The sequence below is a fragment of the Myxine glutinosa genome, chromosome 8 (assembly GCF_964187855.1).
Source record: "Myxine glutinosa chromosome 8, kmMyxGlut1.1, whole genome shotgun sequence".
Lineage (NCBI taxonomy): Eukaryota > Metazoa > Chordata > Myxini > Myxiniformes > Myxinidae > Myxine > Myxine glutinosa.
In genome coordinates, this window is record NC_136268.1 from 38,484,288 (window position 1) to 38,505,054 (window position 20,767).

The 20,767-nt window shown below is 42.4% G+C and overlaps 1 protein-coding gene across 6 annotated transcripts in view; it reads right to left on the reverse strand.

The window, feature by feature from the left end:
* LOC137415685 (uncharacterized) overlaps nucleotides 1-20,767 on the reverse strand; it is a 145,809-nt gene that overhangs the window by 70,092 nt on the left and 54,950 nt on the right. For all 6 annotated transcript variants that reach the window (XM_068101294.2, XM_078783198.1, XM_068101293.2 and 3 more), the window contains one exon: nucleotides 10,173-10,255. In XM_068101294.2, the coding sequence (XP_067957395.2) occupies nucleotides 10,173-10,255 (83 nt within the window). The remainder of the gene's footprint in view (nucleotides 1-10,172; nucleotides 10,256-20,767) is intronic.

Below are 20,767 nucleotides of genomic sequence, written 5' to 3' on the forward strand. Positions count from 1 at the left end.
TTTCACTGTCCACGACTCACATCCATACATTGCAAATGGAAATACCAGAGCGTTCATCAGCCTCATCTTGGTTTGATATTGTCACATTTTTGGCTTTCCAGATCTTTGTCAATCCTGACATTGCTGTTCTCCACGACGTTAACAATCTCTTAATTTCTCCTTTACATTCTCCACTTACTTCAATCCTAGAAGGCAGGAATATGAAACTTTTCACTATTTACACATGATCATCTTCCAATCTGAACACATCGATGTTCTCAGTTGACAAGATTTTAGTCGTTTTTAAGGTTTATATAAAGAGCAGCATGTTCTCTTTCTTCCTTCACTTTCCACAGCAGTTTCATCAAGGCCTCTTTACTTTCTGCCAACAGAGTGGTATCATCAGCATACCTTAGGTTGTTGATACATCTTCTTCTAATCCTGAATGCAGCCTCTATGTCATCCAAGATTGATTTTCTCATGATGTACTCACTATACAGAGTGAACTAGAATGGTGATCGGTAGCGCGCATACCTCCGCCCGGCTGAACAGTTTCCGTTTTGTATCCTACTGATAGGTCAGATCTGGATTCGGAACTGAACCAAAATCTATTCAGTTTGTTATTGTCACTTACCCAACTCAACCACCAAGTTTTGTCATAAGTCATCCACAACTTTTTGAAATATCATGCTATATACCATTTGTGACCTGGTGTTGTTAGGTGTTGGATTAGCTAGCCTGGTGTTGGCTTAGCAGTTAGGGTTCCGGCTTGGGATCCTAGGATCTTGGGTTCGAATCCCAGCTGATCGCTGAATTAAAGCCAGGGGAGGTTGACTTAGCCTGTCATCCTTCCGAGGTCGGCAAATTGAGTACCAGTTCACTGGTAATTCCCTGTGTGTCGCAAGAGGCGACTAACAGGGTTGGCGGCAGGAAGAGCATCCGGCCATAAAACATTGCTTCAAAAAAGGGGACCACGGTGACCGAAAAAGGCCAACCCCTGCTCTGCAGTGGAAAAATGGCCTCTAAAGGTGTTTTTTTTTTAAATAACATTTTTGACCTATCACTCACTGGTGAAGAATCACTTGGCAATTTTAAAAACACTCGTATCCAGATCCGGATTCGGATCTTCACCAAAAGCGAATCGATTCATCCTTGTTGCACACCCAACCTGTCCACCAAGTTTCGTCCGAATCCATCATTAGCTTTTTTGAGATATCGTGCTATATGTCGATTTTAGCCCGATCACTCAATGGTGAAAAATCACTTCACAATTTTTTCTGATCCAGATTAGGATTCTAATCTTCACCAAAATGTAATCAATTCTTCCTTGTCACATACCCAACCTGTCCACCCAGTTTTGATAGTTTTGATACTCCTACATTTTGATATTTTGATCATTTGGAAATAAAATAAAATACTAGTACAGAAACATTCAAAGTACACCAGCCCCATGCCAAATAAATAAATAACATCCTCCAGCGCGGCATTGATGGGGAGCCTTTGGCGCCCAGCGATGCCGCAGTGCAGCACATAGAGATGGTATTGGGAGGGAGAAGTGTACAATAATTGACTGATTAATTGCATAATTGAAATCAATAAATAATGATCGTAAAATAATTTCTTAATAAATTGGCTAATCACATACCTCAACCACCAGTGTTACATCTGACGCTGTAACTTTTTGAAAATCAAGTCATTAATCAAAATAATTAATTAATTCATGAATCAATCTATCTATAATTCCAGTAATCTCTGTGTGTATGTTTGTATGTTTGTATGTCTGTGACCGCTGTTTCTCGACAACCACGGGTCCGATATACTTTAAACTTGCCAGGTATATTGCTGGGGACCCGAGGATGTGCCTTTTCAAGGTTTCATATTAATCGGACAAGTAGTTACCGAGCTATGTCCAAAAAACGATTCAACCAATCAGAGAGCAGCGAGCTATCACGTGTGCCGAACGTGCCGAACAGACTCTGCCTCGGACGGCACATTTGAGAGCGTATTCATTTATTTCACGTTGGCAAACTATGTTGGCGTTCAACTATGTTTTAAAACTAATTAAAACTAATTTGCGATTCTTTCGCTTTCCTGCGCGTTTGTGCATGCTATGGCGATTTATTTACCAAACTCCGCAAGCCGTTCGCTTTGGACCAAACCATTTCATGTAAATAGAGGGGGGGGGATATAATTTTAGATATAGATATAGTACGGGCATGCCCTAGTAAATAATAAATCGATTAATTCATTAATCAATAAAAAAAAAAATTTTAAATTCATTAATCAATAAATCAAAAATATCCTTTATAGCCACATCACTTGGTCACTGTTGTGTCCAAATATCAGATTCCTAGCTCAAAAGGTGCCTGAGATATTGCCCAGATGAGAAAGGAAATAAATAAGTGATTAATAATGAAAATAAATAAATGATAATGGAAAAATAATTAAATTATTAATAAATTGGCAAATAGAATACCTAAACCACCACCACTTCATCCGAATCTGTAGCTTAAACTAGAGAGGTTCCAGGGAACCTGAACTCAACTGGTCTATATCAATATGGTTAGAATATGCATAATAGAACCATAAACTATATAGTTTATATGTGCTAAAAATATATGACAAAAATTGATTTTTCAATATGGCCGCCCTGCCGCGCCCATTTTTGGGCGTGCAACGCCCAAATGCAATCCCAAACTTGTTTATCTCTTAAAGATGCTGCATAACAAGTTTCATCAAATTTCATCAATATTTGTGACTTTTAGAGCATAGACATCAAATTGTTTACAGACACACAGACAGACAGACAGACGACAGACCTCAGACGGACGACGGACGACTGACAATGGGTGTGGACAAAAACGCAGCTGGACATAGTCCAGTTGAGTTAAAGAATAATTAATTACATCATTAATCGACTAATTAAATAATTAATCGATTAATTGATTACTCAATAAATCAAAAATACCCTTAACAGCCAAATCACTTGGTCATTGTCATGTCCGAATATCAGCTTCGTAGCTCAAAAGGTGCCTGAGATATTGCCCAGATGAGAAAGGAAATAAATAAGTACTTAATCGATAATAATGAAATTATTACTCCCGCCAGGGAGCAATGCATTCGATCGTGTGTGTGTGTGTGTGTGTGTGTGTGTGTGTGTGTGTGTGTGTGTGTGTGTGTGTGTGTGTGTGTGTGTGTGTGTGCAAGATATATGGAAAAGTTCTGAACGGATTTGGATGAAAGTTGGTGGGATGATTGCCCTCGGGATAAGGAAAAATTGATTAGTTTTTGGTGAAGCTCAGGAAATTATTCCGGATCCAGGAATTTTTTGGGGAATTTTTTTTTGTTTTCCTTTAAAAACCATTTTCTCTGCAATAATTGGACTGATTGAGAGCAAATTTTCACCATAGGAGGGACTCGGTCTGTAGAATATTTTAATGGTAATTATGATGTCACGGGTCACGTGGTTCGGCCGCCATATTGTTTTGAGTGAGAAACACTAAAATCCAATTTTCTCCAAAACGCCTGAACAGATCGAGGCCAAACTTTGCAGGCAGAATCGCATACCCATGACGAACAAAAAAGCGAGCATGACGTCATGCATCACATGGTTTCAGAGTTATGACGTTTTTAAGCACAAATCTTTAAAACCTAGCTCCTCCCTCATTTGTGATCCAATCGAGGGGAAACTTCACAGATCTGTTCAGCATATCGGTCTACTAAAATGTCCTTTTGGAATTTGTGATAGGTCACGTGGTTTGGCAGATATCGTTAATTAAACGCAAATAATAAAAACATTTATATCTCTTGAACCAATTCATTGATCGACGTGAAACTTCATACTGTAGTAGAAGTCATGAAGAGTAACAAGTGTGCAAAATTTGAAGATGATTGGATGTACGGTCTGGAAGCTAGAAGTTGTTATTGCGTGAAGAAGAAGAGTCTGTCAGTGGACGATTAATTATTTATCACATGTACAGACTTGCAGGCATCATTTGACACAATCTCCCGGGTTAATTTGAACCTCAAATAAAATTATAATTCCAGATTTGTCAATGGCTGAGGTATATTAACAAACGAATGAAACAGATTTGGCAAAATTCCGACTTTTTAAAAAAAAGATCTCATATTCACCCAGGGTTGTGATAGGCTGGAGAAGAAGAAACGTCACATGGGCTTCCCAGACCAAATAAATAATTCTGGCTCTGTGATTTTCAGGTTTATTACTCCCACCAGGGAGTAATGCATTCGATCGTGTCCGTCCGTGTGTGTGTGTGTGTATGTGTGTGTGTGTATTCGTGTGTTTGTGAACAAGATATCTGGAAAAGTTCTGAATGGATTTGGATGAAAGTTGGTGGGATGATTGCCCTTGGGATAAGGAAGAATTGATTAGTGTTTGGTGAAGCCCAGGATATTATTCCGGATCCAGGAATTTTTTGTGGGAATTTTTTGGGGAATTATTTTTTCTGTTTTACTGCATTAAAGCTTTTATTCTTATTCTTAAAAAATGATGTTTTTCTCCTCTAATTCCGAGATATATCAAAATTAATTAACTGACAATTAGGGCCGACTTTCTTTTTCATTTATTGTTTTGGGGAGAGGGGATGTTAAACAAAACGTATTATTCCAACTTGAACCCCGGCGGGAGTATGCGCTCTACTGAGTGGCGTTCTAGTTACTCCCGCCAGGGAGTAATGCATTCGATCGTGTCCGTCCGTGTGTGTGTGTGTGCGTATGTGTGTGTGTGTGTGCATATGTGTGTTCGTGTGTTTGTGAACAAGATATCTGGAAAAGTTCTGAACGGATTTGGATGAAAGTTGGTGGGATGATTGCCCTTGGGATAAGGAAGAATTGATTAGTTTTTGGTGAAGCTCAGGATATTATTCCGGATCCAGGAATTTTTTGAAGGATTTTTTACCATTGGAAGATAGGGTTCATTTTTTTTAAACATTATCTTCTATATATTCTATATTTAACATTGTGATATGAAAATAGCTTTCATATTTGTTGTAAATGTAGTTTAAACTCGTGGTTATGCGTTAGAGCGGTGTATTTTTTAGCAGCATCGTCTTCAATGTTCATTTATTTTTTTTCTAATAAAAACACATTCTGTCATTTTAAAACCACCAAAGTGTGTATTAGGTTTCCCCGTTTCATAAAATGTATCGTTTGATACGTATAATGCTTTAAAACTGTTTTGTTTTTTTGTTTTTTAACCTCAGAAGAGATATCAACATTTACCTCAGCGAATGTCAATCGCGGTGTCAGTATTTCATGAACTTCTAAAGACTTAGGTGACTTATAAGTGTGACCGGCATGTGCACGGAATTCTTCCCTGAAGAATGAGTGGTCGCATTAGCTTGTACGACTTAAAATGAGCGAGTTTTGTTTTCACGTTTGGGCCAGTTTTACATGTTGTATCCCTAAGGAATGAAACGAACGTTTTTCCTGGCTTACAATTTTATTTGAAGTCACACATACCTCAAAATACACTCACTTATATAGAATTGAACGCTGAATCCGAAAATGTAAGTGAAATTGCCTTGTTTTTTTTTTTACATTATCTTCTATATATTCTAAATATATATCTGTGCAGTGTCTGTCTTGTGTTGTCTTGTCTTGTGTTGTCACTGAACGACTCCCTCAAACTTTTGTGAAATCGTACTATTCCAACTTGACCCACAGCGGGAGTATGCGCTCTACTGAGTGGCGTTCTAGTTACCGTACTCCGGCCAGGGAGTAATGCATTCGATCATGTCCGTCCGTTTGTGTGTTTGTGTGTTTGTGAACAAGATCTCTGGAAAGGTTCTGAACGGATTTGGATGAAAGTTGGTGGGATGATTGCCTTTGGGATAAGGAAAAATTGATTCGTTTTTGGTGAAGCTCAGCATATTATTCCGGAATCAGGAATTTTTTGAGGAATTTTTTTTTCTGTTTTACTGCATGAAAGCTTTTATTCTTATTCTTAAATGTTTTTCTCCTCTAATTCCGAGATATATCAAAATAAATTATCTGACAGTTAGGGCCTACTTTCTTTTTCATTTATTGTTTTGGGGAGAGGGGATGTTAAACAAAACGTATTATTCCAACTTGACCCACGGCGGGAGTATGCGCTCTACTGAGTGGCATTCTTGTTCATCAATTAATTGATTAATCAAAAAATAAAGCACTTTTTGCCAAAGAAGGTGCTCACGATTGTGCCAAAATTTCAGCTTCCTAAATCAAAGGATGGCTGAGATATCGCCCGGACAAACAAACAAGAAAGAAACCGGAGTGAAAACAGAGTACTCCCTTTCAACACGCGTCATCGTCGGACCTTCGGTGCCCGGCGATGACGTCATGCAGCACCTGGAGATGGAATAGGAAAGGAGCGGTAAATGTAAATCTGGAACCAAATCATACACATCTGAACCAATTGCTTTGTTTCAACTCAACCGGTAATAGAAGTAACAAAAAGTAAAGAGTATGATATACACTTTGTTACCTCTGCCACCGCTGAAGGTGGAAGGAGGTTATGTGTTCACCCCTATTGGTCTGTTTGTCTGTCTGTCTGTTTGTTTGTTTCACTGTGAACAAGATATCTCAAAAAGTTGTGGACGAATTCGGACGAAATTTGACAGAGAGGTAGCGTATGTAACACGGACGAAATGATTAGATTTTGGTGAAGATCCGGATTCGGATCCAGCTAATATAATATTTTAAGTGATTCTTCACCATTGTAAGATAGGGACAACAAGCGTTACGCCTCGGTCCCCCGTTGGTGAAGTGATGTGAGTTGACAAAGTGGAAGACGCAAGGCGGCCATCTTGGATTTTGACGTGGCGACCCAATTTTCAATAGCGTTCTTCCTTATGCCTAGATACACCCACACACCAGATTAGACGTTGGTTCTTCGCTTATTTTTCAAGATATTCCGCTCACAAGGTTCAGACATACATGGTGGCGGCCATCTTGGATTTTGACGTGGCGACCCAATTTTCAATAGCGTTCTTCCTTATGCCTAGATGCACCCACACACCAGAATAGAAGTTAGTAGTTCATTTATTTTTCAAGATATTCCGCTCACAAGTTTCAGACATACATGGTGGCGACCATCTTGGATTTTGACGTGACGACCAAATTTTCAATAGGGTTCTTCCATATGCCTAGTTGCACCCACACACCAAATTAGAATTCGGTCCTTCGCTTACGCACGCACGCACGGATGCACACACGGACGGAGGGGAAAACCATGGTCCCCCTTTCGCTCCGCGGTGGGACGGGGGACAAAAACGATGCATATCAGGATATCTCAACAAGTTGTGGACGGATTTGGACGAAACCTGGTGGATAGATTGGGTATGTGACCAGACCAAATCGATTCGATTTTGGTGAAGATCTGAATTTGGATTCGGATATGGGGTTTATTTAATTTTTAAGTGATTCTTCACCATTGAGAGATCGAGTGAAAAGCGATATATAACATTGTAGCGGTTACCTTAATCACATGTCGCGGTTATCTTATCCGCATGTGACGGTTACCAATACCATATGTTTGGTCTAACCCACGTGCACAGGCTGTTGGTTGTGTGGTCGTGACGCACGCGCGGCTGTTGGAGCCACGCCCTCCGAAGAGGGTTTTTGGTTTTATATAAGCCGTTACGACTTCCGTTCGCGAGCAGTTCCTGGAGATTTCTGTACAATAAACAAGCTTTGTACCCAACGAAATGGCCTCTCCTTCTCGCCTTCGGCAACTCCTAAACTGGTGACCTCGGTGCCCCCGAACGTATTCGGGGGCTGCAAATGAACACGGCGGTATTGCGACCGCAATTTCTTCCACAAGACCTAAACTCGAACTGCCGGAGTTTTAGCAACGACGAGCGGCCATGTGGTTTGCGCATCGCGCTCGGTTCCTCCTCTATGACTAGAGGGGCGAGCCTGCTCCGGGACCCTCCGAAGGAACGCCGTTACGAGGCGTTGGCGGCACGGCTGCTCGTAACCTCCGCGCACACAGGCCGAGCACTGCTGCTCGTAACCTTCACGCACACAGGCCGAGTACTGCTGCTCGTAACCTCCGCGCACACAGGCCGAGCACTGCTGCTCGTAACCTCCATGCACACAGGCCGAGTGCGGCTGCTCGTAACCTCCGCGCACACAGGCCGAGCACTGCTGCTCGTAACCTCCGCGCACACAGGCCGAGCACTGCTGCTCGTAACCTCCGCGCACAGGCCAAGCACTGCTGCTCGTAACCTCCGCGCACTGGAGTCTCGTTACCTTCGCATGCACTGCTGCTCGCCACTCCCGCAACTCCTACTGCTGCAACTACAACTGCTACCGCTGCTCGCCACTCCCGCAACTCCTACTGCTGCAACTACAACTGCTACCGCTGCTCGCCACTCGCGCAACTACGACTCCTAGTCTACATCCTCGGGAGGCCCGCGAGGAACCTCGGCAGCCTCCCCCGAGGCCTTGACCAGCCCCTCGGTCGACTCAACCGCACAGTGGCATTTTTTCGCGCGTACCGGGGCCGGGCCCTGCTCGAGCCTTCTCGGCACTGCCGAGCGCGCCTGCGGACTACGTACACCCCCGTGGCGTGCCTTCTGGGGGGGCGCATGTAGCGGTTACCTTATTCACATGTCGCGGTTATCTTATCCGCATGTGACGGTTACCAATACCATATGTTTGGTCTAACCCACGCGCACGGGCTGTTGGTTGTGTGGTCGTGACGCATGCGCGGCTGTTGGAGCCACGCCCTCCGAAGAGGGTTTTTGGTTTTATATAAGCCGCTACGACTTCCGTTCGCGAGCAGTTGCTGGAGATTTCTGTACAATAAACAAGCTTTGTACCCAACGAAATGGCCTCTCCTTCTCGCCTTTGGCAACTCCTAAAACATATTTTAAAAAGCTGGCAGATGTATGTGCTCTACCGAGCGCCGTTCTAGTTACTCCCGCCAGGGAGTAATGCATTCGATCGTGTCCGTCCGTCCGTCCGTGTGTGTGTGTGTGTGTGTGTGTGTTTGTATGCGCGCGCGTATGATTGTGAACAAGATATCTGGAAAAGTTCTGAACGGATTTGGATGAAAGTTGGTGGTATGATTGCCTTTGGAATAAGGAAGAATTGATTAGTTTTTGGTGAAGCTCAGGATATCATTCTGGATCCAGGAACTTTTTGAAGGATTTTTTACCATTGGAAGATAGGGCTCATTTTTTTTTAACATTATCTTCTATATATTCTATATTTAACATTGTGATATGAAAATAGTTTTCATATTTGTTGTAAATGTAGTTGAAACTCGTGGTTATGCGTTAGAGCGGTGTATTTTTTTAGCAGCGTCGTCTTCAATGTTCTTTTTTTTTTTCTAATAAAGACATATTCCGTCATTTTAAAACCACCAAAGTGTGTATCAGGTTTTCCGCGTTTCATAAAATGTATCGTTTGATACGTATAATGCTTTAAAACTGTTTTTTTTTTTTTAACCTCAGAAGAGATATCAACATTTACCTCAGCACATGTCAATCGCGGTGTCAGTATTTGATGAACTTATAAAGACTTAGGTGACTTAAAAGTGTGACAAGCATGTGCACTGGATTCTTCCCAGAAGAATGAATGCTCGCATTAGCTTGTACGACTTAAAATGAGTGAGTTTTGTTTTGACGTTTGGGCCAGTTTTACATGTTGTATCCCTAAGGAATGAAAGTTCCTGGCTTACAATTTTATTTGAAGTCACACATGCCTCAAAATACACTCACTTATATAGAATTGAACGCTGAATCCAAAAATGTAAGTGAAATTGCCTTGTTTTTTTTTTAACATTATCTTCTATATATTCTAAATATATATCTGTGCAGTGTCTGTCTTGTGTTGTCTTGTTTGTCTTGTGTTGTCACTGAACGACTCCCTCAAACTTTTGTGAAATCGTACTATTCCAACTTGACCCACGGCGGGAGTATGCGCTCTACTGAGTGGCGTTCTAGTTTTCACAATGTTATCTTTATAATTTTCATATCAACACAAAGCTAATCTACACATAATAACAACATGATCCAAATGAAGTCTCACGTTTACATCAAGCTTATCATTCAAATCACAAGGTTATCTTACAATCTGAAGATGTTGAATCTTCAAAAGTAGTACAAATCAACAGTTGGCAAACTGCTTGTTGCTTCATTTGTACCAAAGTGAAAAGCGACAAAGAGCACAAAGCAGGCACTGACCATAGTGCTTTGCAGGAGACATAATGCACCATCTGGTGGTAAGGTAGGGGGTCTGATGCAGCTCCACAGAGACAGCAAACACACTGCGGAGAAAATAACCAAGGCAGTCAAAAGTGCACGGACACTCGTGGAAATGAAAAAAGTAATGGTCCGGGGGACAGGGGGTGTGAGGGAGGGGGGGGGGGTGGGAGGGTGAGGGGTGGAGAAGGGAACGGAGGAGTGATGGATAAAACACACAGATTCAAAATTAAATGATCGACTCTCGTGATATGGTGTGTGTACTCATACAATTAGAGAATGCAGTCAAATGATAAAACAGGATGGTAAAACATTTTGCCAAAATAAATCGTACTGCTATCTACTATAAATGGATGAGGTGTACGTGCGCGTGTGCGTGTGTGTGTGTGTGTCATACTTTTTGTGTCTATTAATTACGTACGTCTATTAATTAAATACGTAATATTGAAATGTAACTTTTAACCGTTTAGACTGCTGAGACCACTTCGAATTTTGAAGACCCTTTAAGACCCCCAATATCCTTAAGACCCTGAAGATCCCTCAATACCCTTAAGATCCAAAAGACTCAGAGGACCTAAGAGACTGCAATGACCCAAAATACCCTGAAGACACAAAAGACTGAGAAGACCCAAAACTCCTCGAGTACACCAAAAACCCAAAAGTCCTCAAGGACCCAAAAGACTGAAAAGTCCCAAAAGTACCTGAGGACCCAGAATAGTCAAATGATCCAAAAGACCTAGATTACCAAAAAGTCCCTGAGGAACCAAAATACCCAATAGAGTCCCAGGACCCAAAAGATTCAAAAGTCCCCGAGGACCCAAAAGACCCAACTGACCCAAAAATCCATGAGGACTCAAATACCCAAAAGACTGAAGACCCAAAAGTCCCCAAGGATCTAAAAAACCCAAAAGACCCTGAGGACCCAAAAGACCCCGAAGACCCAAAAGACCCCGAGGACCCAAAAGACCTCGAGGACCCAAAATACCCCCCCCCCCCCCCCCCCCCCCGCCCGGAGTCCGGCAGGCAGATATGTTACAATGTGGTGAAGACCAATGAAAATTTGGTACAACGGACCAACAGGCCCACTGGATGGAATAAACTATCCTTACACATCAATAACTACAAAGATTGTATCTTGATGAGGTTTGCTTCGTAATTTGCTGTTATACGAGCCATCATGGTATGCTATAGCTTGATTTTGTTGAATCTTCAAGAGCTTCATCAGCGAATTGTGTCAGCGAATTGTGTGGGCACAATACATTCGCTCCCCTGTTGGAAGGCGACTGTCTTGGAAGCATACACCTTTCAAATTTCAAAGCGATAGATCCCCGTAACAATGGGAAATCTTCAAAAGATCAGCAATCGCAGAGAGCAATAACCTCAAGACATCTGACAAATCACCCGAACAGCAAAATAAGTTTCTCCAGAGTTATACCATAGATCACCAACAACAAGTGTGCAATGGTCACGCATGTTGGCAAACTATATGGGTATGGCTGTTTTGCACTCAAGCTCTAATTAGCACAAGGTATAAATCTGAAGTGACGTTGACAATTATTGGGTGACAAAAACATTGCATTGGTAATCGCAGTAATACACCAAGAGGAGTCGGCTCTCAATTCCCAGCAAGGGATTCGTTTATCTGCAGGGAAGTAAAAATGTCCCAAAGCTGAACAATCGAAGGACAGCTGTTTTACTCCGATTCCTCAGATGGAACTAAATGCCCACACAATGCAGAAACCTGGAGCGTGGGACAAAGCACGGAAAGAGCAGAGGGGCAAGACCAGAAAGGAGGCAGTAGAAAACTGAGAGACCACCGATCTGTCTACAATGGCGAAGTGATAGACCCATAGACTCAGCTTCATCACGGGGGATTCCAATAATATTAAAGGCCTTGGTTTCCACAGCATCAAGATGAGCAAGATGTGAGGCAGGGGAGCCAGCCCGATCGGAGAGCAGTACTCCATCAAGCTGTGGATGAAGGCCTTGTAGGACAGAAGTGAAATTGTGCCAAGGAAGGACCTTGTATGGCGGCTGACTTTGGAGGCAAGCTTTGAAATGTTGTTTGCTCAAGAAAGATCAGGGCTGATAGTGAGACAAAGAAGTTTGAATGACAACGTCATCAAAAGGATTGTTAAGAAAGTGGATGGGAGGGTAGGGGGTGGAAGGGTTGCACGCCAGACGGTCCTTTCAGAAAGAGATAGTGAGAGTGAGATTTGTCAGCATTTAAAGACCTATTCCGAGTGTTTGACCAGCTCGTGATTTTGTGATGGTCTGAAGAGAGGGAAGAAGCTGCATTCTGCATATCTGAAGGATGAGGGATGTCACATCATAGGTTGGGGTCATTAGCAAATAGATTGTGAGGATTTTCCAGAGAGTCGGAGAGATCATTGATGAAAATGAAGAATCAGACTGGGCCCAGAACACTGTCTTGGGGAACTTCAGCCTTAACACGGAGAGATGTTTGAAAGTTCATTTTTGAGGTTGGACAGTTGTTTTCTGGCTCTCCTGAGAGTGGAATGCACCGAGATTGCCTTCGGTCAGATTAGCCTTCTAAATAGAAGGTGAGTTGTTTCAGAGCAACTGCCTCACCAAAGGATTCAGTGCACCATAGGCAGGAAGTGGGATAAAATAACTGAAGACGATATGGGATGAATCTGTGTATGAGAGCAAATTAATGTGGAAGAATTCCCAGGCTGAGTTAACATCAGAAGTAGCAGAAATGTGAGAGCAGTTCTGAAGGGAGATGGCTCTTTGCAGTCCCTGCCAATCTGTTTGAGTGAAATGCCAGACTTGTCGGCATTGAGGCAGCTCTTTGAGAATAGCTGGAGAGATGTAGACTTTCACAATAAAGTAATTAGGTTGAAATCCTGTTGACTTTCAGTTCACAAGGTCAACAGGATTTCAACCTAATTTACAGTATATACCCAGAAAACTGACCCAGAAAGAATGATCTAGTGAACAGAGCAGAAAAAGGATGAGCAAGAGCAGCAGAGCAGGTTTTTATGAAGCATGCACTGCTGCCATCTGAGCCTGTCACAGAATCAGAGTTGAGGTTTGCTAGAAACTCAGGTGGGAAAGACACAGTATCCAGGAGCAGTTGGGTTAAAGATGGTAGCGAAGGTGGAGGGAGTGAGGGGTTGGCTACACAAGATTTGGAAGCAAGCACAGAATTGAGGCATTCGTCTTCTCACAAGCAGAGTCAGCTGTGGTACCGTTTGAAGTGAGGGAATGGATGGAATTGAGGGAAGATGTTTTTAAATGGTTCTGCTGAGAGTGGACACACACTTGTGTGGTTCTGAAAATGAAATGGTTCTGAAATTTAAATGGTTCTGAATGGTTTCACACACTTGTTCTGGTCTTTGTGGAATTATCTTATGTTGCCTTCTGTCGGATTTACATTTCAAGAAGAGAAAGCAAGTTGTTTGAAGGCAACTGACTCACCACATGAGTCTGTGTCCCAGGGCCGAGAGCATGGTTATGATAACTGCATAATATACCAAGGAATTAGGATTTCCATGAACCTCGGCACATCTCGTGCTTATTGGGATGAATTCAGGGATGCACCGGAACACATTCATTTTGCTCATGTGTATTTACAGTTGTATCGTAACATTACTAGGATAGGTATAACTGCAGACGAGGTGGTATACATGTGTACATAAGGGAAAGGAAGCTTGTGTGGAAGGATTCCCAGGCAGTATTAATATAAGGAGAGATAGAAATGAAGGACCAGTCTTGACATGAGAGGCCAGCTTGCAGTTCCTGACAGTCAGCTTGTTTGAACTGCCAGACACTACGGTGTCTGACAATAGCCAGTACTGACAATAGCTCTCCGACAATAGCCAGTGAGATGTTGACTCTCACAATCACATGATCAGATGAACCTATTGGAGCAGAAACGGAACAGGAGTCATAAGTTAGACAATTTGTCATTTTCCCCAGGCGGCCTAGCCGTATCTGTAAGCAGGTTTTGTCAGTAGAAAGCAGAGAGGTGCTGGTACACTACATTGAGTGATTTTAAAAATCGAAAAAAATGTAAGTTTGTTTTTCAAAATTTTCAAAAATTGCTTTTTGCCTAAAACACTTCCTGCCACTCACTGATGAACCTCTGAAAGTTTGATGAAGATCCGTTCGGCCATTCGAGAAAAATGGCAACACACAGGTTCTTACAATATATAATTATTATTATTATAGTATACTAGGGCATGCCCGTACTATATCTATATCTAAAATTATATCCCCCCCTCTATTTACATGAAATGGTTTGGTCCATGAAATGTTTTGGTCCATTCACAACGCCAAAGCGAACGGCGAACGCTTTACATGAAATGGTTTGGTCCATGAAATGTTTTGGTCCATTCGCAACGCCAAAGCGAACGGCGAACGGCTTGCGAGTACAGTGACAATCCCCCCGGGGTTTTAATTAGTTTTAAAACATCGTTTAACGCCAACATAGCGCCAACATAGTTTGCCGACGGGAAATAAATGAATACGCTCTCAAATGTGCCATCCGAGGCAGAGTGTGTTCGCCACGTTCGGCACACGCGATAGCTCGCTGCTCTCTGATTGGTTGAATCGTTTTTTGGACATAGCTCGGTAAGTAATTGTCCGATTAATATGAAACCTTGAAAAGGCACATCCTCGGGTCCCCAGCAATATACCTGGCAAGTTTCAAGTATATCGGACCCGTGGTTGTCGAGAAACAGCGGTCACAGACAAACAAACAAACGTACAAACGTACAAACAAACAAACACACAGAGATTACTGGAATTATAGATAGATTATAGTGTAGACTAACCCTGGTGTTGGGCTAGTGGCTAGGGTGCCGGCTTAGGATCCTAGGATCCTGGGTTCGAATCCCGGTCAATCGCTGAATTAACGCCAGGGGGGTTGACTCAGCCTGTCATCCTTCTGAGGTCGGCAAATTGAGTACCAGTTCACTGGTAATTCCCTGTTTGTCGTTAAAGGCGGCAAAAAGGGTTGGCGTCAGGAAGGGCATCCGGCCGTAAAACATTGCTTCAAAAAGGGGACCAAAAAAAAAAAACAACAACAACCACGGTTCCCGAAAAAGGCCAACCCCCGCTTTGCGGGGAAAAATGGCCTCTAAAGGTGGTTTTTTTTTTTTTTTTTAATTATAGTGTAGACTCTCTTGTAGTATAGATTAGTTAGTTAGATTCACGATGTTTTTTCATTCAAAATTTTTGGAGATTAGCAAAACTAGACATTTTTGGAATATTCAGAGCATGATGAATCCAAAAATTAATGTTGGCATTTGCGTAGACACCTTTGCGAAAATGACAGTCAGGACAGTGATGAAGATCTGTAAAAGCATATTCCTGAACGGTATAGACCTAGTAGATCCTGTGTATAGGACTTATAGTTCAATCTGATACTAACAAGGCTGCTTTCTTGCTTTATAAACCCATACCTATAACATCAAAGGACTTGCAATATCATGTATTATGTAATACAGTGATATCACAAATATAAAGACAATGGTTTTCAATTACCTTTGTTTGTTGCTTTTCTATAATCCTGAGCACTATTTTGAGGCCTTTATTGGATTCCTTGACCCAGAAAACATAGGATTAGCATATTTAATTAAGTTTCTAGGTTGACTAGAAGCCGAGCTAGCGCAAAAGATGTATTTTATGGCGGCCATTTTGAAAATCCAAAATGGCGGCCATGCAGGTGTCTGTGCAAATGCCAACATTGATTTTCGGATTCTCTATGCTCTGATGATTCCAAAAATGCACAGGTTTGCTAATCTCCCAAAATTTTGAACGAAATTACAGACTTGGCAGTTAATATGGAATATTTTTTTTGTGGGGGTGAACTTACTTTTCAAGATGTCTTAGAACCAAAAGTTCATTGGAATTATGTTGAAATTATTCTAGATTTTGTTAATGTGACCTTTAAAAGAAACAAAAACCACATTTGACATTTCGAAACAAATAAATTGATCCTTGAAAGTGATGTAAACTGATATCGAACTCAATTCATGGACAGTACTGTGTTAAACTTCTGTACATTTTCCAGAAGTATCTCTTTATTTTGCACATTAGACAAAAAATTTTTTAACAAAAACAAAAGTTAAATTACGACTGGGATTACGGACAATAAAATTACCGTTCAGTACTTCGTGTAACCCCCACGAGCATTCAGGAGAGCACGTACACGTTGAGGCATGCTGTTCACGAGATTTGCCAAGGTTTGGACAGGAATCTCTTGCCACGCAGTGACAATAAAAAACCACCGTTTAGAGGCCATTTTTCCCCGCAAAGCGGGGGTTGGCCTTTTCGGGGACCGTGGTAGTTGTTGTTTTTTGGTCCCCTTTTTGAAGCAATGTTTTACGGCCGGATGCCCTTCCTGACGCCAACCCTTTTTGCCGCCTTCAACGACAAACAGGGAATTACCAGTGAACTGGTACTCAATTAGCTGACCTCGGAAGGATGACAGGCTGAGTCAACCCCCCTGGCATTAATTCGGCGATCGACCGAGATTCGAACCCAGGATCCTAGGATCCTAAGCCGGCACCCTAGCCGCTAGCCCAACACCAGGGATAGTCACGCAGCCATGCAGGGACGCAGTCACGCACCAACACCAACACGCAGTGACAATAGCCTACTGCAATTCACGCACAGAGGTCGGCTGCTGGTCCAAGTGGTCGATTTGACGCGTTAATTCTGCCCACAAGTTCTCTATCGGATTCATATCCGGGGACATGGCAGGCCACTCCATATGCTCTACACCATGGTCAGCAAGAAAGTGTTGGATCATGCGAGCACGATGATGCTGTGCATTGTCATCTTGGAAGACAAAGTTTCCTCGAAAGGCTGCACGAGCAAATTGAAGCAATGTTTCTTCCAGAATGGCCCTGTACTTGAACTGTTTCAGGTTTCCATTCAGAACAACCAGGTCAGTTTTGCCCCCTGCATGAAAAGCAGCCCAAACGGTCACCCCACCACCTCCAGCTTGGACTCTTGGCACTATACAATCTTTGTTGTAGGCTTCATGCACTTGTCTGCGCACTCGGACGCGGCCATCTTGACGATAGACCAGAAATCTAGACTCATCACTGAAGATCACGTGATTCCAGTGTCCTGGCTGCCATTGACGGTGCTCTCTGGCCCACTGCAATCGGCGCTGGCGGTGTTGTCTGGTCAGGCGTGGCTTTCTCAGGGGACGCCTGGCACGATAGCCTGCTTGAACCAGTCGTTTGTTGACTAGCCTTCTGGATACAGGCACATTTGTCAGTTGCTGCCACTCAGCCCTAAGCCGATTAGGTGACTTGGTACGGCCATTGCGGACTAACCGGTGCAGCTGGCGATCATCCCTCCTTGTGGTTCTGCGGGGACGTCCTGGCCTCGGTATTGGAGTAGTGACATCCCTCTGAGCATTTTGTTTCAGGATCTTTGACACCTGACCTTGAGTGATGCCATACTGCCGAGCAATAGCACGCTGTTTCATGCCGTAATTTCGTAAAGCCACCACTCCATGACAAACAGCATTATCGAGTTGACAGACCATCTCCAGAGGAAGCGGCAATAACTTTTGGAGACGTGCAGCAGTTGTTTTCCACTAATACAGAACGAAACAACCCTTGTATACACGACTATGAAGCCAATCATCAAATGCACCTGTCCGTACATTTTGCCACGCCACCTGTGATATAATCCTGTTGTTGACTTCTTGCTGCGACAGACAATCAGTGACATGGTTCTTTTAACAAATAAATCACCAAAGTGTAAAAGAAACTCACCAGATTGACATACTGAGTTAAGAAAGTAAACCCAAATCAAGGAAAAAAAAATATTCCATATTAAATGCCAAGTCTGTATATTTGTTAACATAGTGAATCTGACTAAATATTATAATAGTTATCCATGGTGCATTAATCTTCTTCTTTCCTCAGAATTCTTGACTTGACCTGCCTATTTAGTCCACTGCAGGATAAAGGCCTCTTTCAATGTGACCCATTCTGTTGTATTCAATGTGATTTGGGCCATTGTACTCCTGTAAGTTTTTCTCTTACATCTCTGGATCTGATCTTTGGTCGACTTCTGCTTCTTCCAGAGATTCTCCAGGTTGCTTTGTTGTCCACCGGTCATCCATTCTTCTTGCCACGTATCCGGCCCAGTTCCATTTCCGTATATGAATCTTGGCCAGAATGTCAATGAATTTTGTTTTCTGACTGATTTGTTCGTTTCTCTTCTTGTCCCTATTGGTCATGCCAAGACAGGGCCTTTTCATGACAATAAATTTATAATCCATATCCTTTGTTAGAGAACATGTTTCACTGTTGGTAGAACATGCATATTGCAAAGTTTCCTTTCCAAAACATCCACAAAGATTCCTCCCTCCTCTTGTATGCCACTCTCATTTGTTCTCGTGGCATGACTCTGCCACTCCTCATCAACTTATAATTGTTTGCTTGGTTATGACACGATTATTCAAAAATTAATTCTACATTCAAATCCTGCAGGAATTTCTATGTGGTTCATACAGATTTAATCAGCTCAACGGGGACGCACCTGTTGGGGATTTTTTTTTTTTTAAATACTTTTCCTTCACTTTTATGAAATTCAGTATCTACTAAATAATTTCTTTTTGATTTTGCTAACCAAAAAAAAATGACACAGGCAACATATTTTGCATACAGCACACGACTGTGGGGTAGCATCATTGGCTGAGGGCACAGCTGTGCAGCTGATGCAATGCATTCTGTCTGTCAGGGCTGGAATATGTAATTTGTTCATGGTACTGGAGATAGCTCGCCGACTCTTCATTAATAATACAGTGGGATCTTTACCATCAACAAACTAAAGCCAGCAGATGGGACAAGCAGTGTAGACAGCACGTTCATCCGAGGGACGTATGGCAGTTTATAGCTAGGCCGAGATTCAAACCCAGGCTCGGAAGCCTGCGTCCATCGAGGAAATCCTGCCAGCTCACGCTTGAAACTGAAAATAAGTCTCATCAGCTTTACATTTGCCAATTCATTGGCTGTTCATTACCCTGCGCTCGCGAAGCGAAAAGCAGGGTTAGGCATTCGGGATGCGTGTGTACGTGTGGCGTAAATACATGTCTGCATATTTAAAATTCATTTTCTCGGCAACCGTTGGTCCGATTGACATGAAATTTTACCATAGCAGCGCCTCTGCCTGTAGAATGTTTTATTCATAAGTATGACGTCATAGGACACGTGGTACGGACGCCATCTTGGAAAAAAAACCGAAAACGTCACATCCCGATATCTCCAAAACCGCTCCATGGAAAAAATTGAAACGTGGCTCATTGTAAAGAACTCCGCATGGGGAATAAATGGTGTTAACGATGACGTCATTGGTGCCTTAATTAAGACGTCATAATTTGACAGGGACAATGCTTAGTCTGATCAGTTTGAAATTTCTTGAGTGTGATCTACACAACAATTTTAAGAGAATATAAATTTATGATGTCATCACTCATGTGGTTTGGCAGCCATATTGGATCAAAGACAACACAAACACAACATGCATTTTAAGGCCATTTTCCCTGCTAGAGTGGGGGTTAGCCTTGCGGTCCCCATGACAATCTTGTAATTGTCATGGTTCTCTTTTTGAGGCAATGTTTTTCTTGACTGCTCAGGGTAAGTATTCTATGAATACCATCTCGTTCTTTATTTGTTCACTTTTCACGAAGTACAATTTCAATTGTTCAGATATTAATTTGAATACTACCACCAAGTTGTATTATTTTCAACATCGAATACGTTTACACCTGTTTGTAAAATTGCCCGATCAAAAAGTTCTAATTGTCCTCTTGTTTTGACATGGATAAAAGTGCTGCAATTGTAATGCCAGAGACCTCTCCCTACCACATTGTAGGTATATCCCATGATGCAACGCAAGTGGAGCTGCAGTCAAATATTGTTCATTTGCATATCAAGCAGCATTTATCTGTGTTGTGAACATGCATTGTTAATCTACACAAGTGAAATGACACCAATCACAGCATGCTCAACAAGTTTACATGCCAAACAACATCACCTACTGCGTATCTGTCAGCATTTGTTGAGGTTGAGGCTAATATACTCTTTCAACTAATACGAGACGGTACAAGAATAAATGAATGAATGATCGTTTTAAGGCCATTTTCCCCGCTAGAGCAGGGGTTAGCCTTGCGTGCCCCATGACAATCATGGTTCCCTGTTTGAGGCAATGTTTTTATGGCCGGATGCCCTTCCTGACGCCAACCCTTGGTCACACTCTTACGATGCGCAGGGATACGGTGTACCTATTCTAAACCGGGGTACACACCGTGATCATTCATCCCAGCAAGCTGGTACTCAATTTGCCGACCTCGGAAGGATGACAGGCTGAGTCAACGCCCCTGGTGTTAATTCAGCGATCGACCGGGATTCGAACCCAGGATTGTAGGATCCCAAGCCGGCACCCTGACCGCTAAGCCAACACCAGGTACAAGAAGCGACATTAATCACAAAACATATGAATTCCATTGTTCCACCACTTGGAGTAATTAATTTATATAATGTACAACTCCTTCTTCCCTTCACCACCACCACCACCAC